Consider the following 21,541-nt stretch of genomic DNA (forward strand, 5'->3'; position numbering starts at 1 on the left):
TTAAGGCAATATGTATTAATGCTATTGGTGACCAACTACTTTAATCCTGACCGTCTTCAGCCTCCTAAAACAAAAATTATTGAGCAATTAAACTGCCCCTCAGCTGATCCAAGCTCTGAACTCTCATTGGTTGTTGGGTAGATTAGGATGGGGGACCCTCCCCTCGAAACAGCCACATCGTAGGTAGCCATTAAGACAGGCTGTGAGCATCAGCAAAATTGTAAATAGCAGCAGTCAGAGTGAAGACCCACCCGTAGACCACCCCTAAAACCAACAAGTCATTTCAAACCTACAAGAACCTCAAGCATGTTTCTGGTTTACAGGAAAAACATCCAATTCCTACTGAATAAACAAGCTTTAAGTCAAAAGCTGGATTAACCCCACCACTCCCCCTTGAAGAGGGGGTTCACAGTCCAGAAGGTGTCCAGGGTTTATTAAATGAAACTCCTTAGCAGCAGAAGAATAGGCAGGAGGTGGCAGTGGCTGCTGTATCGAGGCCTGGCAGGTTGTCCATCCTCACCAGGTCTCCATTCTCCAGCGAGTCAGGCAAGATCTTCTATGTCAATGAGCGGCAGTGGAGCCCTCCAGTAGGAGAACTGGCTGTACTCTGGCCACAGCAAAGCAACACTAACACCCTGGCCTACCGGGGGGAAGATTAGCTCCACCAGCTCAGTCAGCCGTTCATACCTACAAGGAAAAAGGATCAACATACAGGATTATGAGACCACGTTTCTCCTCCTCAGCCCTCATCCAGGCACATGAGCCACCAAAAGGTGCTCAAGGCGCACTCTATTCCACGGCCAACGATGCGTTGTGACTAGGCCCATTCAGACCTGGAGTGCACTAGCTTCTCATGCCACGTATGCTGCACAGGCTTTCTTGCTCACTGGCATGCCGTTGTGGCCCACCCACCACCCCAGTGCCGACAACACGGCTACCACAACAGTGCCAGTGGTAATAGGAAATCTGGTGGACTAACTCTGCAGGAGACAGTTCAAGTCAGAGAGGCCTTTTCTCTAGGGAAAGCCCTGTACAGGAAGGAAGGAAGGAAGTCATGTTTGTTAGCCACAGGCAAATAAGACTTCCTTGCTGGGGTTCAACCTACTCCTAGGATGCTGACTGTGGAGCCCAACCTTCTCAAAGGCATTTCCCTCCCCCCCCCCCCCCCCCCCCAAGCAGCTACTCCTCTAACCCTTCCCCTGTGCAAGAGGAGAGGGACAAAGAGCTGGCATTAACCCCTATTTCATCAGGGATCATCCAGGTAGGGCCCCTGGAACCTGCCACAGAATGTTATTGGTATGAGCTTCTCCATATGAGCCATGCAGAAGCTGGACCATAGTAGCCTCCCCACAGTCCAGGTTAGGCTAGGAAGAGCCGAGGGGCGGGGGGTGGAAGACAGGGTCAGAAGCAGCCTGGATAGTTGAGGAGGGAGGGGAAGATGGTAGTAGGGGCAGCCTATGGTATAGAGAGACAGTACAGTAGACAGGTAGGCTTACGTGGATTTCTGGTTCTTGGTGAGCTCCCGTATCAGTTCCCCCTTTGGGTTCACTGTGAATATATGAGACTCCGACAACCCCACTTGCTTGTAAGCGTCGACATCCTGCCCGAGAAAGATCAACCAGACCAGTTAGAGCCAAGGAAGCACTGTCTGTCCCCCCCCAGGATTGCCCCCCTTCCCCCCAGCAGGGAGGATGGCACTCACATGGACTCTGTTCCCAAAGGCGGCGTGGAAGGGCTGCCCCATGGAGCCGAATAGGTTTCGGATGTCTGTCAAGCAGGCGATTTTGAATATCTCCGGCTTCTTCTCTATCACCTCCCTGAAACATGAGGGGTGGGAGGTCAGGTCAGGAGCTACAGAGCCAGGCTGGTCCAGGATCTAGGACAGCCAGGACTTCATTGCACTCCCTTGTTCCAGGATCCCCCAGGCGAAGAGTCGAGGGGCAGCAGTCGGCCCATCCTAGGAGGGAAGTCCCAGCCTCTCCCCCTACCTTATCTGGAAGGCTGAGACTATACAGGTGATAAGAGACGTGAAGGAGCCCAACCCCCACTCACTATCCCCCTCCCCTGGGGGAGACTGCCATCAGCCAATCAAAGCAAGCACATCTGGAGACGCAATGGGGGCACCGCACCCCTCCTATTACAGGGGAAGGGGAAGTCCCAGAACAAGGGGCAGTTCTGCTTAGCAGCACAGTGCCAAACACCACTGGGGGCGAGACTAGAGGAGCCAGGGGGCAGATGCTTTCTAAAGCCAGGACCATGCTGCAGACTTTAATGAATTGCTTGGTATTAAAGCCATTACCAGCATCCTGAGAGGAGTGGCTAAGAGACCCAATCCCAGGGAACAGGCCCCTCTGATGAGGATAAAGCCTGTTTGTGCAGGGATAGGGCTACACCCACAGTGAAGCCAGTGTTTGGGTTAAGATGTGACGGAGATGGGTGGATTACAGCATCTAAGTCCCATTACATGGGGCGGCGGGGAGAGCGTGTGTGCAGAGGATATTAAAGCAGAGACAGGCTGAACACCCCCAGGGAGATGTTTGGCCGGGAGTTTCAAAGCCACGTGGGTGCCAACCCAAGCGTAGCTGTCCCGGGGGGTAACACACAACATGGCAGAGAAGAGCTACCTGTGAAAGGCTGAGAACAGGCTGCTGGGGGCCAGCAGGATGGGCCCCCTGGGGAGGGCACAGCCCTGGTCCTTGACCCATTTCAGGTATCCTTTGGTGATGTGCGCCATGCCAATGGCCCTGGATGAGCAGTAGAGGAACTTGTAGCCATTCCTAGAACAGAGAAGGTAGAACCAGGCAGAGACTTGTCTCTGAGCAAGCTGCAGCTTCATTATGTCCCTTGCCACTGCCACAAGGAGGTGGGACCTACATGCTGGGGTTTGGAGACTGAATAACCCCAATTCCTGCTCCCTGCACCCCACAACAGGCATGCACAGCCACCACCACCCCATGCACAAGGGACCACTGATTACATCTGGCAACGCTGCTCTCCATGGGCTCGGGTGCTCTGTCCGCTCAACGCAGGGCACTCGGGTCCAGGCTCCATAGGAAGAGATCATGAGTGGGCTCATCCCAGAGCAGCCACACAGGCAGCAGGTTCTCCTCACTGCCAGCTCCAGTCCTGGAGGTGCTTTGGCAGATCTGCAAGAGGTGGCTCGACATGGGCTCACCCCAGAGCCCTCAGCCTTTCACCGCCACAGGCGCTGCACTCCAACCCAGGCGGCTTCCAGGTGATTTCCCAGCACCACCCAGGCACGGAGAACAGCCTCCCATCATCCTTTGGCACCTCTGCTAGCTAGAGCATGGGAAGGCAAAGCCAGATGCAACGCTCAGCAGGTGGAAAAAACGGGAGCACACCAGGGTGCCCAGTGGCTACCTACTGCTCTAACCAGGCTTAACAGTATTTAGTGAGCTTCCTGCCACTCCCAGCACATCAACCAGAGCTTGGCACATGCTCTTGAAGAACCCACTCAGCTGGCTGCACAAGGATACCTAGTTATTGCTTTGAGTTACGTAAATATTAACTTAGTGCAGGGGAGATTTAGTCGACTTCCAGGAGTTTCCCCCCAGCTTAGCACACGAGGTCACATGTGTGCATCTGGTTCAAGAGGGGAGCTGCAGGCAGGGGAGGCCAACCAGGAGATTCAGGTGTCTGTTGGTTTCTCTTATTCAGTAGACCAGGTATAAAGGCAAGAGGGGCAGGGTGCAAACTCCCCCCTCTCTGGCTCAGTTATTCATCTATCCCAGCAGCCCCTTGGGAGGACAGTATGCAAGTGAAGTGGGGCTCACCTCTTCCAGGCATGGAGAGGGTTACGGTTTCCTCTTTGTGCCTTGCTCACCAATAGAGGAAATATTCTGAAGTCAGCCAGGCTCACTGCAGCTTCAAGTACACCCAACAACAGGTACACAGCACCCCACAGTGGTGGCTCAGAGATCACACAAGGAAATATCAGCATCGGAATACTCTGGCCAACTGAAAAGCCACCCCCATAGGGGCACCACCAGGGATGGAGCGTGACAGGAGTGCTGTTCTATTTGACAGAATGCACAAGACAACCTTAAACCAGATTTAGCTTAGTTAAAACCAAACATTCTCCAGGTCATTTTAAACACAGTTACATTTGCAGGTCCCAATTCAAGAGACTTGCTACTGACCAGTTCAGGTGAACATAGGTGAGGGAGGCCTTAGAGCCAATTGCTCCCCTTTACATGTGGAAATCACAGAAGTTGTTCGAGGACTGTGGCCTTCTAGACAACATCACATGCTTCCCTAATCCGCTAGCCAGTCTCCTACATTTGCCTAGGTGTCCTTCCACAATGCCCCTTAGGAGGCTGCTCAAGTCACAGCATGTTTTCCGAGCCTCTCCCCGCCTCCCAACCATCTACCAAATCCTCTTCCAAAACCTCTTCTTCCAGGAAGCCTTCCCACACCCTCTTCCTCAGCAAGGCCTCTGTCATAGGCCTGCATTTGGCCCAGTTAGCCTCTCAACTCTGTGAGGCAAGGTCCATACTAAGTGGGTTGTAGAGCACCCCATAGCTTTGCAGATCTCCATGACCAGTTATATTGTCTTCTTCCTCTTAATCTCTAATAGCTAGCTTTCCTGTTGGCTGGTCATCCCTTAACTGCCACCTACAAGGTTTCTTCCCCGGGACCAGCTGGGTTTGGCTACTGTCAGAGAAAGGATATTGAGCCAAGGGGCCATTGCTCTGAACTGGCCTGCCAATTCTTACGATTTCCAGAGAACTCCTTGGATATCTACCCAAGCGAGTGAGGCTTATTTACGGTCTGACTGAGGAATTCCCAACAGGAGATGGAGTCCCCTGGAAGGCACCTTTTGGAGAAACAGAAAGCAGCCTCTCCTTCACAGAAAGGATCAGCATCGCTGCTTAGCACGTCAGTCACCCGGACAGCTCAGCTGACCGCGCTCGCAAACACTGGTAGAGCCATGACCCTCTTCGGTCATTTCCTTGCCAACGTGCAGCCTGGATGGCAAGGACTGAAGCAGGGATGAGGAGCCTTGGAGCCATTAACCCCACAGTGCCAACGACAGCAGAGAAGTTTAACACTAAATTGGTCAAAACACAGGGTCCTCCATTAGAGAAGGTCTTTATGCCTCCTATGTCCCCAGCCTCAGGGTCAAAACAAAGAGCTCTGCAAAGTCACTGACTGATAAGGCCTTGGGCAAAACTCTACTGTGGCTTTTAAGGGCATTTGCAGTCAGTCCGTTTCCCCCCCCCCCCCCCAATGTGTAATGCAAGTAAGGATGGGAAGGAGAGAATGGCTACTAGGCACAGGTCAGAGGAAATGCTAGCTCCAGCTCTGCCCCGCCACCTTCCCCCAGCAGCACTGGGGGAGAGAAAAGGTTTAACATAACCACACAGAAGGAGACAGAAGCTAAATGCAGGATGGGCCCCTTCCCCATAAGAGGGCCCTGATCCTGGGGTCCCACATCTCAGTCCATCTGGGCAGGGCCCCTGCCAGGTACCTGACTAAAGCTTTAACTTATTTGATACCTACATGTGGATTTTATGGAAGAGTTTGGCAATGCCCTGGTGAGTCCAGTCTTTTCCCAGTTGCGGCAAAATGTGACCCAAAGCATCAGACCTAGAAGGAGAAGAGGAGGTTAAAAATACACCCTTAAAGTTATGCGATTCCCAGCTGGTTTGACAACAGGCCTCCAGGCATTGGTAGGCTTATGGTACCCTCTGGGACAGGCCCATGGCCACGTACACAAGGCATTTAATGACATGTGCTCTCCCTGCAGACAACACAGAGGAGGGACCCTTACTTGGTGATGGTCCCATCGATATCAGAGATCACCACCTTGTCATCCCAGTTCCACAGGTAGATGGTGGCCTCGCAGCGACACGTGCCCTGGTATTGAGTGGTCACGCTGAACACCACCTCGTTGGGGCCATCCTGCAGGTTCAGTCTCTTCTACAGTGAGAGGGGAGAAGACACGTGGATATTCGTGCAGCGCCTCTCCCCAGAGGACCCTATGCGATACTACCTGGGTGAACACGTATTCCACCCCAACACATTTCAGTTGGAGGAGACGTTCTGTGCGATTTTACATGTGTGCACACCCCCCATGTCAAACCCCTCTGAAGTGCAGCTGTTCCTAGGGCAGACTGTAGTAGCTGTTTAACAGCACACATTAAGCAGCGGCATACAGAACAGTTTTTGCAGGAAGAGAACTGTATCCAGTTGAAGCCACAGGGGGAATTTCAGGCATGAAGACTAACGACTAGGGTTGGATTTTGGTCAAGACACCCCTATAGGGTCTTTCTACGCACCAGTGATCAGGACCTCTTTTTCACATCTCAGCCAAGAGATACTCCTGCAGCCCAGAACCCCCGACCAGTGCCGACCCAGAGGGAGAGGGGCCCCACCAACTGATTCCACTTAGACCTTCAAGGAAAATGTCCCACCCAACTAGTGACCATACCTGACCCTGCTTAAGCTAGCAAGATCTAAGGTGATCTTAGGCCTAGAACAAGATGTTTAAGCCCTTTAGGAGCATTAATATCTTGGCCCCACTGCAGATCATCCCTTTAGCATGCTCCTAGGTAGTGGCAGCCCTATTTGAAGGGCCATCTCTTCAGTTTCAGAGAGAGACGGATCTCCTCCCCTTCAGCCTTGATAGCGGAGAACACACACATACAATCTGATCTGAAGAGAGCCTCAGGGATTTCTTGTAGGTGGGAAGAAATTTCTGCACGGTGGCATCAGGGCTCGACACCGGGGATATGGATTCATCACTGGATGAAGGATCCATCTTCCTCCTACACCCACGTGGAAATGGAGAGAGAGAAACGAGGCTGTTTCACTGCAGCAGCAACAGGAGCCCCGACTCAAGCCACAGCTACCAGCACAAAAAAACCCCATCCATGTACTGGAGAGAGTGAGCCCAGGCTACAGAGAAGTATGACCAGCCTTGCTCGGGTAGATGGGCCGGCATCGTGAAGTGGGGGTGGGGGGCCTTGACTGGGGTTGTCATAGGGACTGGAGTCTCCAGAGCTTCAGGTGCATGGGGTCAGGATATAATGAGGAGCTGAATGCCCCAACATTACACACCCCCTCTTCCCTCTCGAGGCTACAAAGGGGGCCCCCACCACTCTCACAGACAGGGGTAGCCATCGGGAAGAGCAATTCACTTAATAGAAAGGAGGGAGAAGATCAGCCCAGCCTCCACCATAGACCGATAACTAGCACGAGAGGGCTGCTTACCTCTGTGGGGTAGAGCCCTGCTCCAGTTCTCCTGCGCTGGGTTCATGCTGTGGACACAGGCATTTCTACCATTAGCTCCTTTAGATAGATTCCCATTGGGAGCTCAGAGGCCAGGAGTAAAGGCTACCTGCTTGGCTGGCTGTCAGAGCGGTACCGGATAGCTCTTCACCATGAGGGGAAAGAGGCTCACAACAAAACCCACCAGCACCTAGTGGGGTGGGGGGGAGAAGTCTTACCCAACCCCAGCTCTGGGACACAAAATGGGAAGGGGAGAATGAAGATCTGGCCCCCATGGGGGCTACCTTTCCTACCCTAAGGAGCCAGTGCCTACCTTGATTTCAGTCCAATACCTTGTGGTCTTCACCTGCTATTGCAGAGCCCCTCTTCTGCCCCCCCCCCCACCCCCCATGCACATTTCCTTTTAGTTTTGTTAACTGCAAATTCTTGTGGGAGTAATTCCAGGCACACCACCCAACTCCAGGGTTCATGCTCTTACATGTGGAGCTCCAGCAGTTTGTGCCACACTAACAGCCAGGGCCGGCTCTAGGCACCAGCCCTCCAAGCATGTGCTTGGGGCAGCACTTTCTAAGAGGCAGCACTCCGGCTCCCCTTTTTTATTTTTATTTTTTATTTTTTTGCTTGGGCGGCATTGCCGGGAGCCGGCCCTGGCCTAGCCACTCGCCCTATCAGTGTGAGCTGGGATCCGCACCCCCTGCCCAGCCCGGTGGCACCCTGTACAGCCCACTCGGGAAACGCCGCGCTGCCCTGGGGACACTCGGCGCGGCAGCAGGACCCCCATCTCCCTCCCTGCATCCCGGGCCCTGCTTCCCTTCCCCCTCCCCGCCCCCCGCTCCTCTCACACTCCGGGAGCCCCTCTCGCGGCTGCTGCAGCCCACGAGAGGGGCTCCCGGAGTGTGTGAGGAGCGTGGAGGGAGAGAAGCGGAGTCCCCTGGAGCCGAGCCCGGACTGCGGCAGCAGCGAGAGGGGCTCCCGGAGTGTGTGAGGAGCGCGGAGGGAGAGAAGCGGAGTCCCCTGGAGCCGAGCCCAGGCTGCGGCGGCAGCGAAAGGGGCTCCCAGAGTCAGGGCCGCCCCGGGGGGGGGGCGGCAAGTGGGGCAATTTGCCCCAGGCCCCGGGCCCCACAGGGGCCCCCCCATGAGTATGTCCAAGGCTCCCCCCGCCTCCGTCTTCCCCCATCCCCCGGCGTCTCAGCCGGTAAGGGGGCGGGGCTGCAAGCTGCGGCCGAGCGGCGGGAACTCAGGCCTCGCTGGAGACACCTGGTGGCTGCAGCGATGTTTGGGAGAGGGGTAAGCGGCATGGTAAGGGGCCGGGGCACCCCCGACCCCATCCCCCAGAGCCCTGACCCCCAGCTCCGAGCCCAGCCCCTCTGAGCCGGACACCCCCCCGAGCCCATCCTCCCCACAGCCCTGACCCAGCTCCGAGCCCAGCCCCTCTGAGCCGGGCACCCCGCCCCGACCCCATCCCCCCCACAGCCCAGACCCCCAGCTCCAAGCCCAGCCCCTCTGAGCCGGGCACTCTCCCCCCCCCCGACCCCATCCCACCCACAGCCCAGACCCCCAGCTCCGAGCCCAGCCCCTGTGAGCCGGGCACCCCCCGACCCCATTCCCCACAGCCCTGAGCCCAGCCCCTGTGAGCCGGGCACCCCCCAACCCAGAGCCCAGCTCCCCACCCAGCCCTGGGCAACAGCAGCACCACCCCCAGGCAGCGACAGCCCATTGGCACCAACCATCACCCAGCAACAGCCCATTATGTAATTGCAAATGTATACATACCATTAAAGCATTTAATGTTTTTAAATAATGTATTTAGTGTATTTTCAAATTATTGCAAATTAATTTTTGAATGTATTTCACTAGTTATTTTTTACATTTCCAAATACATGTTACTATAGTATTGCAACTTTTTTTTAATGGAAGGGGCCCCTGAAATTGCTTTGCCCCAGGCCCCCTGAATTCTCTGGGCAGCCCTGCCCAGAGTGTGTGAGGAGCCGGGGAGGGAGGGAGGGAAGCGGGGTCCCCTGGAGCCGAGCCCGGGCTGCAGCGGCGGCGAGAGGGGCTCCTGGAGTGTGTGAAGAGGTGAGCGGCCGGCTGGGTTCGTCAGTGCTGAGCAGGTAGCCCCGCAGCCGGAGATCCTCGCCTTCCCACCTGCCGGGGCTGGGCCAGGGCACGGTGAGGCTGAAGAGCAGCAGGTCTGGGGGGGCTCTCTAAGTCCTCGGCTGCCAGCATGTCAGGGGTGAGCACGAACTGATCCACCTTGGCCACCAGCAGCGCCGCGAAGCCCAGGGAGGGGGCCGTGTTCTCCATGCCGCCCCGCAGCCACACCACCACCTGGAAGTACTCCCGCGCAGCTCCACCCTCATGGGGACAGAGTCACGGCTGGGCCAGGGCTTGGCCACCGTGTGCTGGTAGCGGATCCCATGTTTGGGGGTGGAGCAAAGAGAGCCCAGCGCTGGGGCGGCAGGGGGTGCGGGTGGGGGGGGGCCACTGGTGGGCAGGGGGGGGGGGCAGCCAACAATTTTTTTGCTTGGGGCGGCAAAAAACCTAGAGCCGGCCCTGCTAACAGCTCAGGCACTAGGGTCAGGTCTACCACACCACTTACTTCAGTGTCACTTATGTCGCTTAGGGGTGTGAATAAGCCACCCCTTTGAGCGACGTAAGTGACACTAACCTACGTGCCGGTGTAGACAGTGCTATGTCCACAGGAGAGCTTTTCCCGCCAACGTAGCTACTGCCTCTCATGGAGGTGAATTTCTTATGCAGATGGGAGAGATCTCTTCCCTCAGCCTAGAATATCTTCACCAGACACACTACAGCCACTAACTTCCAGCAGCATTGGGGTTCTGGAGACACCACGCAGTGCCAAGGACACATGACCCCTATTTTCAGATGTTACTGTCTCCAGTCTCCACCTCAGCTTAGCTCCAATGCCCTGTTGTGATTTGGCTTGGGCAGGAGAACGCAGAAGCTATTCAGTCTCTGCTCAGTCACAGCCACCGCACACATACCTCCTCAGCAGTCAAGTCTCTCCTCCGCCAGGAAAACCACCACCTGCCGCTCTTCTTGGGCATTTTCTCCTTCACCAGCCGGTCAATGGTGCTCTGTGAAGATGGGAGAGTTTAAGAGGGACAACTCCTGCTGCACAGCAAGTCCTGTCTGAGCCCAAGACTGGAGAACGTTCACAGGGCATAGTCACCCAGTTACCTCAGGATGGCAACAGCCAGGCCACTGCCCAAGCACTGAACATAGGCTGAGGGGAAAATTCACAGCATTGACCTTCGTTCAGCTTCCTCCCCAACCCATCCTCATCACCACAACCCATCTCTACTAGAAGCTGAGGCCAACGGACAAAAAGGCCAGAGCAGACTGAATTCTTCCAGAGGTCAGGGGTGTCCAGCTCAGCCCTGTCCCCAGGCAGATGTCACCGAATTGGCCTTTTGTCGAGGGGACAAGGGAAAGCTGCATTTCCCAACTGCCATGTTTGGGCACTCAGAGCGACATGTAGGTACGGACACTGGGCACTTCTACACCAAAGTGCAGTTCTGGACTTTGCGTGTTTGAGCGAGGAAAGGACAATTGATGCACTTTTGTGGTCAGGGAAGGAGGGGACTGGGAGTCAGGGTTCTTGGCTCCCACCCCGACTTTGCCCCACACTTATTTAGTCTCTCTGTGCCTCAGTCCCTTCCCAACCCCCATCTATATAGCATATGAGCTTTTACAGCTACTCACTACACAGTGAGGTTCTGAGGCTTGGCAGAGCGCCTGGGACCCTTGGGTGATAAATACTATTAGCACAGGAATATAATTCCCTTAAGGGTAAGGGACTCTGCAGGGTCAGAGGAATGCAGTGTTTCTGCCATTTACCTTGGGAACGTTCTTCTGGAATGCCTGCAAGGAGAGGATCATGGGAGCAGCCACTGCCCAGTTATAGTATCTGAAAGACACAAGAAGTAGAGGAAGGCAATTGCACACGAAGAGCTAAAGCCTCAGGAGGGTGGTGGCTAGGCATGGGGAGGCTGCCTGGAAAGGGAAAACACAGCAAGTGAAGTAGCAGAGAACAAGTATATATTTGGTGCAAGGGCAGCAAAGAGCCATTTTCAGATCATGCTGGCTGCAGAGGGTTTCTCCACCATTTTGAACCTCTCAATAGCTAGGTCATGGTTTTGTGTCTACGTCCCACAGAGCAGCCAGCAAGCACCATGTATCCCAGCCTAGACAGTACTACAATACAAATAGCCATCGACATCAGTCATGGACGCTTGGAGAGAGGTTTCTTTGGCACAAGGGGAATATATAAAAAAAAAAATTTAAAAAAGTCACCAGCTCTAGGAGAAGCCAAGCCAGAAGAGCAGACTACTCACTTCTTGTGGATCTGTATCACCAGGTTTGGGTCATCGAGGACTTCTGGGTTCTCAGCAAACTCCTGGTAAGAGATGATGTGCTCCATGAACTTCTCTAGCAGAAACAGGAGAATGGGGAGAGATGAAATACCAGCAAGCCAGCACCTGAGCAGTCCCTCACTAGAGCATTAAGCTTATGTGAACCAGAGGGGGGACATAAGCAGCTCTTTAATGGCTGTCAGGATAGGAGTCCTAGACCTCCTCATAGGAAGCTGTTAGACATCTGTGTTGCTGGGCACCACCTCTCCTTAGTCACTTGAATGGGTCCTGCAGACGCTCCCCCTCTTCCATAGCCCGGCAGCTGGTCTGCTCCCTATCTGTACTGTACCTCCTCTTAGACAGCTACATACTGTTCCTGCCAAGGAGGGGAGAATGGGAATAGGGGCGGGGTTGGTTGTAGCAGAGCCAGCTGCTGTCCCAGCACAATAAGCTCTGCCCCTGGAGAAGGAGGACACCCTCAGTGGTGTGCTCTGAAAATTAATAGCAGGTTCATCCCTCCCGCTTGTACCTACTGTGCAAGATCTCTCTGCTGTCCCCGAGACCGCCACATAGGGACAGCGCGATGGGGTGCGTCAGGTCATGAGTGGGGTCGGATAAGTTATCGGTGCCTCCATCGGCTGTAGGACCAGCCAGCAGTCGGGTATGGCCAGGGCTGCTGGGATCAGTCGAGGACTTTGAACCCGGTTCCACATCACTGTCAACAACAGAAGAAATAGTGACAATGCTGCGTGAGTCACCAAGTCAGATACACCCTGGCCACCCGAGTGTGGGAACTGAACTTATCTCCTCTGGAGGCACATTTTTGAACCAAAACTGTGAGACCAGGTTTCATTGGTATGAATAGGCAACAGGAGTTCCTTCCGAACTCATCAGGCCATTGAATTCCACACAGAGGTGCAGAGCTGTTCTGCTGACTCCCTGGCAGCCAGACCAGGGGACTGGGGTGAGGGTGGTCTCCACAGCTGAACACGATCTCCTGCTGGGAGAAGTCCCAAGCAGCCCTCTCAGGAAGCAACTTGGGCCTAAGATGTAAGTCTGCAAGTACAAACCGGTCTTAAAATAAGAGATCCTTAAAAATTAAGGCAAACCCCAGAAGAAAGGGGGTTGGGCTAATGAACAGCCCACACTGTATGCCTGTTGTAGTACGAGTGCGGTTCTGGCATAAAGTAGAAGCTAGACTGCCCTGAGATTAGTTATACTAAGAAAGGCCATTAAACACTCTCCAGGCCCATCTATATTGCAGGATGGAACGGTGCTCAGCGTAGCTAGGACCGCAGAGAGTTTATCTGGACCAGTTACCTCCAACACGTTGTTTCAGTGTTCACTCCCTCCACGTCAGTTAATAGAACAATCTTTTCTGGCTGCAAGGAATCAAAATCCCTCTTGGGCCAAGAAGGTGGCCGCACCCTGCTCTGAAACCAGCTTAACAAAGGCCATACCTTTTGGGGAAATAAAGGGCCACCTGCTCCTCGTCCAGATTGGGGAGGTCCTCCAAGTAAATGTCGCTGGGACCCAGGTGAGGGCTTCTCTTTGTGGAACCTCAAACACAGACAGACATACAGTGAGACCAGCATTTCCCCCCAATCCATCAAGCTCTTACAGAAGTGCCAAAACTATTTCCCCACAAAGACTTTAAAATTCCCATTGAAATAGACTTCAGCTAGACCAACATGGTGTTGCAAAGACTGCAGGACACACAGAGCTAGTGCAGGAGAACCTAGAAGTGAAGCCAACTATAAAGCAAAAAGGAAAACTGATGCATCTATTTTCACCCTCTGTTGATGTTGCTCTGGATTCATCCCACAGAAAAAGTAAGCTGTGGCTCAGTGTCACTTAAGTGTTAGAAACCCAATATCCTTGAATATGTCAGAGGACGGACAGCGAGGAACACAGCTGAGCAGGGATTCTGTATAGCTAGTGTCAGCCACAAAAGGGAAGAGAAGACAGAGTAAGCCAGAGCCAGAGACCTGCTGGACTTGCACAAAGTGAGGTGCGTAGGCCAGGAGACTTAGGCAACGGACATGGAGTATTTGAGGGATAAGGGAGGCTTTGGGAAGTGAATAGGTAAGGGAGAGGACAGGTATTTGGGATGCAGGAGGGGAGTTGCCAACTGAAAGAGGGGAGTTGGAGGTGCATGTTGCTCTGGGGCTTGCAAAGCAGGTGGAGAGAAACTGGATTAGAGTGTTTGCCACTGGGGGAGCCAGAGAGCACACACCTTCCCAGGAGTGCCATAGGGAGCGTGGTGCACCATTGGGCAGGGGAGCTGCAGAATGAACACCCCACTCCCAAAACACAAGGGCCTCCTGCATACTCGGAAGAGACACCTGGGGCAGGCCCGGATGCAAGATGTGGATCACAGACGCACAGCTCTAAGCCAGGCGGCCTAATCCCATAACCAGAGCTATAACAGTCTCCATTCTGCACCGTCCAACCTGCTGCTCACCCTGCCTCCTTGGGCTTTCCGGTTTGGTTCCTGGGCTATCACTGGGTTCCATTCTCTCCAAACCAGCCTGTCTTGGGGCTGGGGCTGCCCGCACGCAAGAGGGATCCAGCTCTAGGGCTTGCTGATTCTTCACCACATTCTCTTCTCCTTCCACAGCTTCTCCCACTGACTGTTCCTGTGCTCCCTGCTCTCCTATTTGGGGCAGGGTGGTCTCAGGCGCACTCCCCACCGCGGCTGCAGACTCTGCCGAGGGCTGGTCTTTCAGCACAGGGGGGCCATTCCCATTTTGGAAGACGGGCGTTGGCCTAATTACAGGTGTGGTGGAGGAACAAGACGTATCCCAGGAGTCTGCTGTTCTCAAGTCGCCTTCCAAACCTGCCGTGATGGCTTGGAAGTGGGTTGCCTGGCTCACTGGGACGGTCGTTGTTGTGGTGATGGTCACAGTGGACTTGACTGGTTCGACTCGCTCCAATTTACTCACCTTAAGAGGGGGAAGGAAAGAGGGTTTGGTTTTTACTCCTCCCACACCCAAGGATCAGCCCTTCAAAAGGAAAGGCAAAAATTCTCCTCCAAATGGCATCCTTTCCCTCCCATGTGTATTCTAGGCCCCAGCTGGAATGGTATCCGCATGGAGTGCGTGAAGAAGAAGAGAGGCAATAGCTAGCACAAGGGTTGTCTACCTTTCTTTCTCTTTCTGAGCTCCTTGCTCTCCCCCCACCCAACATGCTATAAAAACTCCACCGCCCACCTGTGCCATAACAACTGGTTTTCTGCATATAAAACTCAGGGCTGGCATTAGGGGGCAGCAAGCAGGGCAATTGCCCGGGGTCCCATGCCACAGGGGCCCCCTGTGAAGCTACATTGCTCAAGCTTTGGCTTCAGCCCCGGGTGGTGGGAATCAAGGCCCATGCAGTGGGGCTTCAGCTTTCTGCCCTGGGTCCCAGTGAGTCTAATGCTGGCCTTGCTTGGGGGACCCCCTGAATCCTGCTCGTGGCCCCCTAGTGGGGCCCGGACCTCTGGTTGAGAGCCACTGAACTAGCGGATGCTCTGTGGAACTTATACCAGTGATGGGAGCTCACCAAGTACCTTCTAACCCCAAAGCACCTGCTCCCCCTGGATTCTGGCACTATGGAAAGCAAAGGAAAGTTGCTGTATCATATTTACAGTAATAAGCTATACTAGTCCAAGCACCTTTATCCCAGTATAACTGCATCACCCAATGGGGCGGGCAGTGCTGCTTTAACCATACTAGTTTCAGACAGAGCTAGGTAGAGCACAAGGGGCGTGTATAGACTAGCCCTTATACCACCACACTGCAGAAGGCTCCATGTCACATATACAGATAATCAAAGAAGACAGACCTCAGTTCCACTGGTTATCAAGAACAAGCCCATGTGCACATATTACACAGAAAATACATGAGAGAACATTCAAGGTTGCAAAGTTAAGCACTCAAGGATGCCAGAATTAAGGTTGCCTGTCACCATCCCTCCCTCCCCATGGGCTTGATGTGTATACAAGTGAATGGCCCATCAGGCTGTTCTCTTCTGGCTAGTGAGGGGGTCTACCAACAAAAACCTAACCGGTAGACGCAGCCACAGTGGGCAGCCAAGAGAAGGAAGCACCATACTAGTGCTATTCTGTAGGATCTGCTCTAGAGTTCAAGCTACAGGGACAATATTCTGCGTAACATAGGCACTTACATAGACTCAGTTCTGACTCTCAGTCTATGGGTTAGATTTTAATTTATATTAAAGCAAGGCTGGGACTAAGCATTAGACCAAGACCAAGTGAGTCAGACATACTAGAGATAAGAAATGTAAGAGACATATCCCACCCCCCGACCATTGCTCCAGAATAGCCCATGCAGAACACCAAGATGCCTTCAGACAATTGCAGCACAGATCCTATTTCGCTGAGTTGAAAGAATTAAGCTGCTATCTGAAACCTGGGACAGCCATGTTCTCTCGCTAGACCAAGCGCCAGCTGCCCACCGACACGTGGTCAGAAAGCCAATTTCTCCCCAGCCAGTCTTTCCGAAAAGCAAAATTTGTTTAGAGATTGTTTTCTCCATTCCCTCTCCCTTACCTACCTGAGGGAGCCTCCCCCAAGTCCACTGCATGCGGGGTTCAGCTCCAAGAAGAGATGGCTCAGAGGGTTTGATCTCCAGTTCAGAGTCACTTTTGGGGGAAGACGGACGGCTTGGAGTGAGGCTACAGAGAAGAACCAGGAAGTCAAGCAGAACCCTTTCCACGTCCACAGTACCCATCCACATTTGTATTACAGTAGCACCAGGGGCTTCAACTGGGATCAGGGCTGCGCTGTGCTAGGTGCTGTACAAACACAGAGCTGGTCCCTGCCCCAGAGAGCTTACATTCTAACTAGCCAAGACTGACAAGGGATGGGAGAGGACAGAGAAGCAAAGCCATCGGAAGCGATTTGCCAGAAGTCACATAGCAGATCAGTAGCAGAGCTGGGAATAGAACCCAGGTCTCTCAAGTCCCAGTCCAGTGCTCGAGCCATTGGCCCAGACTGCTTCTGCAGGCTGTCAACACGGTGCGTTAGTGTGCTCCAGAGAGGTGTAAATTCTAGTTCACACCAGTATGTCATACACCAAATAGCCTGCATGGACTCTGCTGGCACACACTAAAAGTTCCCAAGGGTGCGCTGATGTAGGCCTTTTTTAAACATTACCACATCAATGCACCCTTGGGAACTAGAATTTACACACCCCTGGTTCACTGTGTGGACAAGCCCAGAGACTCCTTCAGGCCCCAATTTCCACCACCACCATCCACACAGATTTGTCCTTGCCGCTTCTCAGCTCTGCCCACAGGATCTGGGTCTGTGTAGGGCTTCTAGCTCTTCTACATTCCACTCGCACCTTATTGGGCCAGGCAAGCTTAATGGTCCAAGATCCGCTTCCTTGCTCCACACGGCTTTCTAGTCACCCCATCCTCAAATATACCCCACCGTCTCATGGAGCCTTAAAATGACTATTACCTCTGTGGCGGAGCCAGCTCCCCATCAGAATAATGGTAGCTCTCTTTGGATTGCACAGTCCCAGCTTCCTCACTCGGGAGGTCAGTGAAGGAGAAATAAACTGAATCACTGTGAAGAGAGAAATAAAGTAAAGTAGAGTGGAAGATGGAAGTACCAGTATTGGGACCTATTACGAAGTGACACACACGCGCGCGCAGAGAAAGGAACTAGCCAGGACCCAAGACCGTCAGTATCCAAAAGCGAAAGGAATACAGATTTAGCATTTATACGGGCTTCACTTCCCCATGGTGTTGCAGTAACGTTAGCCACTAATGAACCACCCCGCACTGCTGGGAGGCAGGTAGTGGAATCACCTCCATTTTACACAGAGAAACAGCGATTAGGCAAGCAGCTTGTTCAGTGCCACCCAGGAGTCAGTGACAGACTCTGGTGTCCTCGCCTCAGTCCACCAGCCCCCCAAGGAGCCCCACCCAGCCTCCTGGCAGGGCTCACCAGGCAGTCAGCAGCTTGCGCTTTTCCTCGAGAGTCCATTCACTGTCAGTCCCTTCCTGCTCTTCTGAAGTAGAGTCCGCCGCCTCCTTCGGCTTCAGCTTCTTCCTGCGCCGCCTTTTCTTACGAAGGGACGTCATGTCAGAGCCTGATGCTTCTGGCTCTCCAAGCAGGCTGAGCTGAGACACAGTGGATGCCTGGGATGGTTTGGCCTCGAGATCTGGACTCTCTTCCAGAGGGATAGGGGAGGTACATAGACAGGAGGGGATCATCTCCTGGAACAGAGGTGGGAAGAGGCACAATTGTTAACCTTTGACCCCAGCCCTGTGGGGACAATCTACACAATAAATGTCATCACAAAATTGTCATGTCCTTGAATGAAGATCCCTTCAGGTCTGGTACGTGTGGAATAGACACCAGGACACCTTTGTTAGCCTTGGCCCACAGAGACTGACTTTGAAAGGAACTTTCCAACAGCTTGGCTGAATGCAATTAGAAGGTGGAATTAAGACTTAAAAAGAAGTTAATGGTGCAGAGGGGACTGAATGGCTCAGGGGACTGGTAACTGGATACGCAGCCTTTTCACCTCTAGGTCAGTTGGTCTCATCTAGCAGCAGCCAAAAGTCAGCATGAGGGGGTTGTCGAAGCAGGACAGACATCCCCTCACAAGACCCCAGGCATTGTCAGGCACAACAGAGGCACCAAGATCACCTCTCTGCTGACCATTGATAAAGCCTCAAAAAGGGGGTTGGCTAATCACTGTGCTGTTCCTGGAGATGCTCCAGTCCTGACCGCATCTACATTGCATCATAAGCTCCTTGACACTGGGACCTCTCCATGTGTTATACCTGGAGGGAGAGGGAGAGACAGCAAGAGCACTAGACACACCCCGACAGCCAGCGAGGGCTAATGGCACAACCCCAATGGAGAACAGCAATCTGAGCCTACTTGTCCTTCCCTCTTCCACTCTGCATCCCTCTTGCAGTAGGCATGAAGTCAGGAAAATACAGGGGGGAAAAAAAAAAGCTATCTGACAAGAGGTACAGGAGCCATTTCAGGGGCACTCAGTGGGTACATCCACCTCTTCCCAGCTATAGAACATGGCTTACCTCATTCTCCTCTGACTCCTGGACGAAGAAGGCCTCTCCATTGTCTCCCAGCTTCATGTGCAGGTCCACTGGCTCCCCGTTGATTTCTATGTCAACCTGACAAGGGGGAGGGGGAGAAGAGGGCTTGGAATCCACTCACCCATCAGTTCCCCAGCAATAAAGACAAGAGGGGAGATCCATCCAAACCACATCTTCCCCGGGAACCTCCTTCCATGCCACCACAGGGATCTCCCAAACCCTCTGAAAACTAGGAGGGCTGCAGACACCAGTTTTGTTTGGAGGAGGATGGAATTCTTCTTGGCAAAGGAGTCCCCAGTGAGGCCCCTCAACAACTGGGGAGAGAGTGTCCCAGCTCATGGGGCTACCTATCCCCACCAAGGCTCCTCCCAGACTGCAGACCTGTTTCACTTCCACCTGCCACTTGGTAAATGAGGGACAGAGGTCCTCTCACATATAAGTGAGGGACACTGACTCTCCCAAGCAGCCTGCTGAGGATGGTCTAGCTTCAGAGAGGGGGAAAGCAAACCATTCCACAATGCACCAGGGCTGTGTGACAACCCAGGCAAATGGCAGGGCTCTCTGCCCCCACCCTCAAGCCAGCCTCTGTGAACTTAGTTTCAGGAAGAACTAGAATGGAGGGGACCTAAGCAAGTAGACACCAGTGCTCCCTAGCACGAGCAGCTCACACCCCATCCGGAGGCATCACTTACCACTTTCTCCCTGGAGCGCAGGACTCCCAGCTTCCCAAAGCGCACGTGGAAAGGCGAGCACCGGAAAGAGCCATCCGGCTGCCTCACCACAATGATGTCAATGCATCCTGTCAGGGTGGCTGGGTTCAGGCCCTTGTACAGCTCCTTCACGGTGATCAGCACAGTCTCAGCCAGCTGCCCCACGTAGTTCATGGTCTGAGACTGCAACCAAGGGAAGCGGGGAGAGACTCAGGGGGCTGTGAGGGACCTGTACACCAAACTGTCCAAGGTAGAAGAATCAACAAAAGCCCATTTTATATAAAAGTCAGCAAGCATTAGAGCCACAAGACTGGATTAGTCTGAACAAGGGAGGTCTATTGAGGGGGGTTAAAATTGCAACTAGTAAACAAAAGGAAAATGGAAACAAACTAGTGGCCCAGAATTGCTGTTTTGGAAATTAGGTCCAATTGGTAGACCAAAAAAACAAACAGTGGAAGGGTGGGCTATGCTGCCCAACACCCATTTTTTAGGGTTCGAGAGAGAATTGGGGGGGGGGGGAGATCATAACACAGAGGTGGGAGATAGGGGTGAGATTCAACATGGCTGCTGCTTTCTGGAAGCTGGGATCCCCCGGAACACTGTCCTGGGCATCCTGACCAGACCATGCCACAAAGAGAATCAGTGACACCACCTTTGGCTAAATCCTTAACACCTGCAATGTGAGTCTTGGGTCCCTGCTCCCTCCTCCCACCCCATGTGTCATTTCTCTTCTCCACCTTATTGCTTTCCTTTCCCCTCTCTTTTTGCCTTACATTAAGGAGTCTGGCTTAACTGGCCAAGACCACCCTTTTTGCAACATTGCTGTGAGCACGTGACCAGAGGCAGCTAAAAGCTATGCTCTAAACCAGTGGTTTTCAACCTTTTCTCATTTGTGGACCCCTAAAAATATTTAGAGTGGAAATCTTAGGCATAGTCTGCAGATCCCCAGGGGTCCACGGATCACAGGTTGAAAACCACTGCTCTAAACAGCCCCAATCTGGGGTACAAGTTTGTCAGGTCTTGGAGAGGCTGATTGGACCATGTGCCATGCCCGCATTACTTCAGCGGCGAGGTTGCAAGTGAGAGTCAGCACTAGAGAGAGAAGCTGTATTTCCTATCTCTGCTGTTCTTTTCTCTCCCTTCGTGTGTGTGTGTCTTGTTTTGTTTTCAAGGAAACAGGATCAGACTAACAGCAGCAGCTGCTGTTTCTCCCTCACCCCAGGACAGTTACCATCTTTGAAAGACCGGCAAACAGGGTTTTTTCCCCTACGAGACCCTACAGCTAAAGGGAAAGGCTATGAGTAAGGCTGCGAGTCTGTCACAGATTCCATGACTTTCTGGGACCTTCATGACTTCTGCAGTGGCTGGTGCAGCTGGCCTGGGAACTGCTGGGGCAGTCTCAGGCCACTGTGCCCATCCCCCCCAGCAGCAGGAGTTTGGGTGTGGGAGGGGGCTCAAGGCTGAGGCAGGGGGTTGGAGTGTGGGAGGGGGCGAGGGCTCCAGGTGGTGCTTACCTTGGGGGGAGCGGGGATGTCCCCCGGAAGTGGCAACATGTTCCAAGGCAGAGGCACAACCAGGGAGCTCCACGTGCTGCCTCGGCCTGCGGGCACTGTGCCCACAGCTCCCATTGGCCATGGTTCCCGTCCAGTGGGAGCTGTGGAGTGGGCGCTTGGGGCGGGGGCAGTGCATGGAGCCCCCCTGGCCGTGCCTTCACCTAGGGGCTGCAAGGACATGTGGGCTTCCCCCTGCCCCAGAGCACCTGTGGTGCCCCCAGGCAGCCCCCTGCCCAGAAGCACCAAGATTTAGTCAGGGGTATATAGCACAAGTCATGGACAGGTCATGGGCTGTGAATTTGTGTTTAAGAACATAACATAAGAACACCCATACTTGGTCAGACCAAAGGTCCATCTAACCCAGTAGCCGGTCTTCCGACAGTGGCCAATGCCAGGTGCCCCAGAGGGAATGAACAGAACAGGTAATCATCAAGTGATCCATCCCCTGTTGCCCATTCCCAGCTTCTGGCAAACAGAGGCTAGGGACACCATCCCTGCCCATCATGGCTAATAGCCATTGATGGACCTGTCCTCCATGAATTTATCTAGTTCTTTTTGAACCCTT

General features: G+C 53.6%; 1 protein-coding gene across 1 annotated transcript; it reads right to left on the reverse strand.

Moving 5' to 3' along the window:
• Positions 1-542: 542 nt before the first annotated feature.
• LPIN3 (lipin 3) lies at positions 543-19,600 on the reverse strand. Its single transcript, XM_065414817.1, has 19 exons — positions 19,406-19,600; positions 18,696-18,791; positions 17,590-17,861; positions 17,098-17,205; positions 16,187-16,307; positions 14,095-14,575; positions 13,091-13,190; positions 12,164-12,345; positions 11,613-11,706; positions 11,116-11,185; positions 10,260-10,352; positions 7,237-7,283; positions 6,671-6,791; positions 5,795-5,943; positions 5,524-5,610; positions 2,625-2,777; positions 1,703-1,817; positions 1,497-1,600; positions 543-687 (listed from the first exon to the last, which is right to left on the reverse strand). The coding sequence occupies exons 1-19, from the start codon at positions 19,595-19,597 to the stop codon at positions 543-545; spliced, it is 2,730 nt and encodes a 909-aa protein (XP_065270889.1). The 5' UTR covers positions 19,598-19,600.
• Between the last annotated feature and the right edge of the window lie 1,941 nt (positions 19,601-21,541).

Source organism: Emys orbicularis, chromosome 12, assembly GCF_028017835.1.
Source record: "Emys orbicularis isolate rEmyOrb1 chromosome 12, rEmyOrb1.hap1, whole genome shotgun sequence".
Classification (NCBI taxonomy): Eukaryota; Metazoa; Chordata; order Testudines; family Emydidae; genus Emys; species Emys orbicularis.

Coding starts and splice junctions, on each gene's coding strand:
- LPIN3 (XM_065414817.1), bottom strand. CDS start 19,597: ATGAACTACGTGGGGCAGCTGGCTGAGACTGTGCTGATCACCGTGAAG. Junction 11,186..11,612: donor GTGATACAGATCCACAAGAA/GTGAGTAGTCTG, acceptor TGTGTCTTTCAG/ATACTATAACTGGGCAGTGG. Junction 6,792..7,236: donor CAGGGCTCTACCCCACAGAG/GTAAGCAGCCCT, acceptor ACGTGGGTGTAG/GAGGAAGATGGATCCTTCAT.